The sequence below is a fragment of the Penaeus monodon genome, chromosome 31 (genome assembly GCF_015228065.2).
Source record: "Penaeus monodon isolate SGIC_2016 chromosome 31, NSTDA_Pmon_1, whole genome shotgun sequence".
Lineage (NCBI taxonomy): Eukaryota > Metazoa > Arthropoda > Malacostraca > Decapoda > Penaeidae > Penaeus > Penaeus monodon.
In genome coordinates this window covers 27,763,745-27,765,358 of record NC_051416.1, presented here as the reverse complement: position 1 = coordinate 27,765,358, position 1,614 = coordinate 27,763,745, and the positions used below count along the sequence as shown (strand labels likewise).

General features: G+C 32.9%; 1 protein-coding gene across 1 annotated transcript in view; it reads left to right on the top strand.

The window, feature by feature from the left end:
- LOC119593137 (gem-associated protein 2-like) overlaps positions 1 to 1,614 on the top strand; it is a gene marked incomplete at its 5' end in the record, with an annotated part of 4,154 nt that overhangs the window by 821 nt on the left and 1,719 nt on the right. Inside the window, 3 exon segments of the mRNA XM_037942102.1 lie at positions 125 to 268; positions 603 to 755; positions 1,173 to 1,352. Of these exon segments, the coding sequence (XP_037798030.1) occupies positions 125 to 268; positions 603 to 755; positions 1,173 to 1,352 (477 nt within the window).

Sequence of the window (1,614 nt, the reverse complement as noted above, 5' to 3'; positions counted from 1 at the left end):
CAAACAGGTAATACTGTTTAATGAAATCTGGACATTATTTGCTATTATTCATGATTCACATATATGCATATATGATGTGATCCTCTTTTTTATAATCACATCCCTTACTATTATGATTCTTCAGAAAAAGGTAAAAGCCACAGCCCCACATGGCTATGCTCCTAATGCTGCAACTCAGAGAGAATTACTGGCATCCTTTTCTGAACTGCGATCTCAGATTGCTACCATTAGATCATCAAAACAGATCCCAAAATGTCCAGTAAAGTTAGTAAGTACCAATTTAAAGCATCTATTGCATATTTATATCTTTAAAAAGCTGTTGGTCTTTTAATTTGTAATTTTACTTTGTTGTGTATTTCTTTATGTGTTATAGATTAAGAACCTTTTTGATATTGTAAACTGTGATATGATAGAAAGCCAATATCAAGAAATTCTTTAAACATTTACATACAACATGCATTTTTCAAAATCTGGTATTCATTATCTATCAGGATTAATATATTATATTCCTAGTTATTCCTGATATGTGAAACGATAAAGGAAGCAGTACAACAAAATCTTGCAGATTGGAAATGAATCATAAAACTTTTTTCTTATCACAGCCTGGTCTCAAAAACAGTGAAGAGTGGTGCAGATTCTGCTTTGGCAACAGTTTCCAACTTGCATTACTGAATCAAGCCAACAAGGACACACCAAAGCCCAAGTTGGTAGAGGGTCATCAGCCTCTCCTAAGCATACTGCTCAATATTCCACAGGTTTGTGTCTTAGTGGTATGACAGTGGTTGTGAAGACAAATGTGTAATGGGAAAATGATAGTGCAAGATATATGCTTGTATATACTTTTGAATTTTGAAAAGGAAATATATAGTGGGAAAAAATCATTATATTAGATACGACCAGTGACACTGGAGAGTAGTCAATCCTAATAGAAGTTGTCTAAGGTGGAGTTAGGGGAGAAAGAAAATGTCACGAATATTAATTATTTGTAGATGTCTGTTATTTGAAGAAATATAATTTCAGGTAGCTTTAAGTAAATCAAAAATACCAAGTTCTTGATGTGAATTAATGTTAGTAGCAGCAATTGTTTGGGCTTATAGAACAATATTTTCAATCTATATTTCTCCTGAAAGTAGTCCTGTGATTACAATTCAATTTCTTTCTTTATTTAACAGAAAGGACTGGAAAATCTACTTGAATGGCATGCCCAGTGGTTAGAGGTCTTAGGTTTCTCAGAAGCTCAAGGCCGTTGGTTCTATTCAATCCTTGCATGCTTAGAGAAACCTCTCATTCCTGAAAGCTGTTCTCAGATTCGCCACATTGCCAGGATCTGTGCCAGCATCAGAGCAAAACTGGTAATTATATTTAAAGCATTAGTACTTATACATGTGTATATTATTCAAGAATTTTCTAGTATAGCTATTAAAACATTGGGATATTGTTTCTCTGATGTAATCCCTTGCTTAAGCTGTATATTTAATTTGTGATTGAGTTCTGCACATCTATGCTTTTTTAATCAGATATGATAGTCTAATAAATGAGAAAAAGCATATTTAAATGATGATTAAACCATTGTCCTTGGATCATAAAAAAAACATACCATGTCTGTTGTACTTT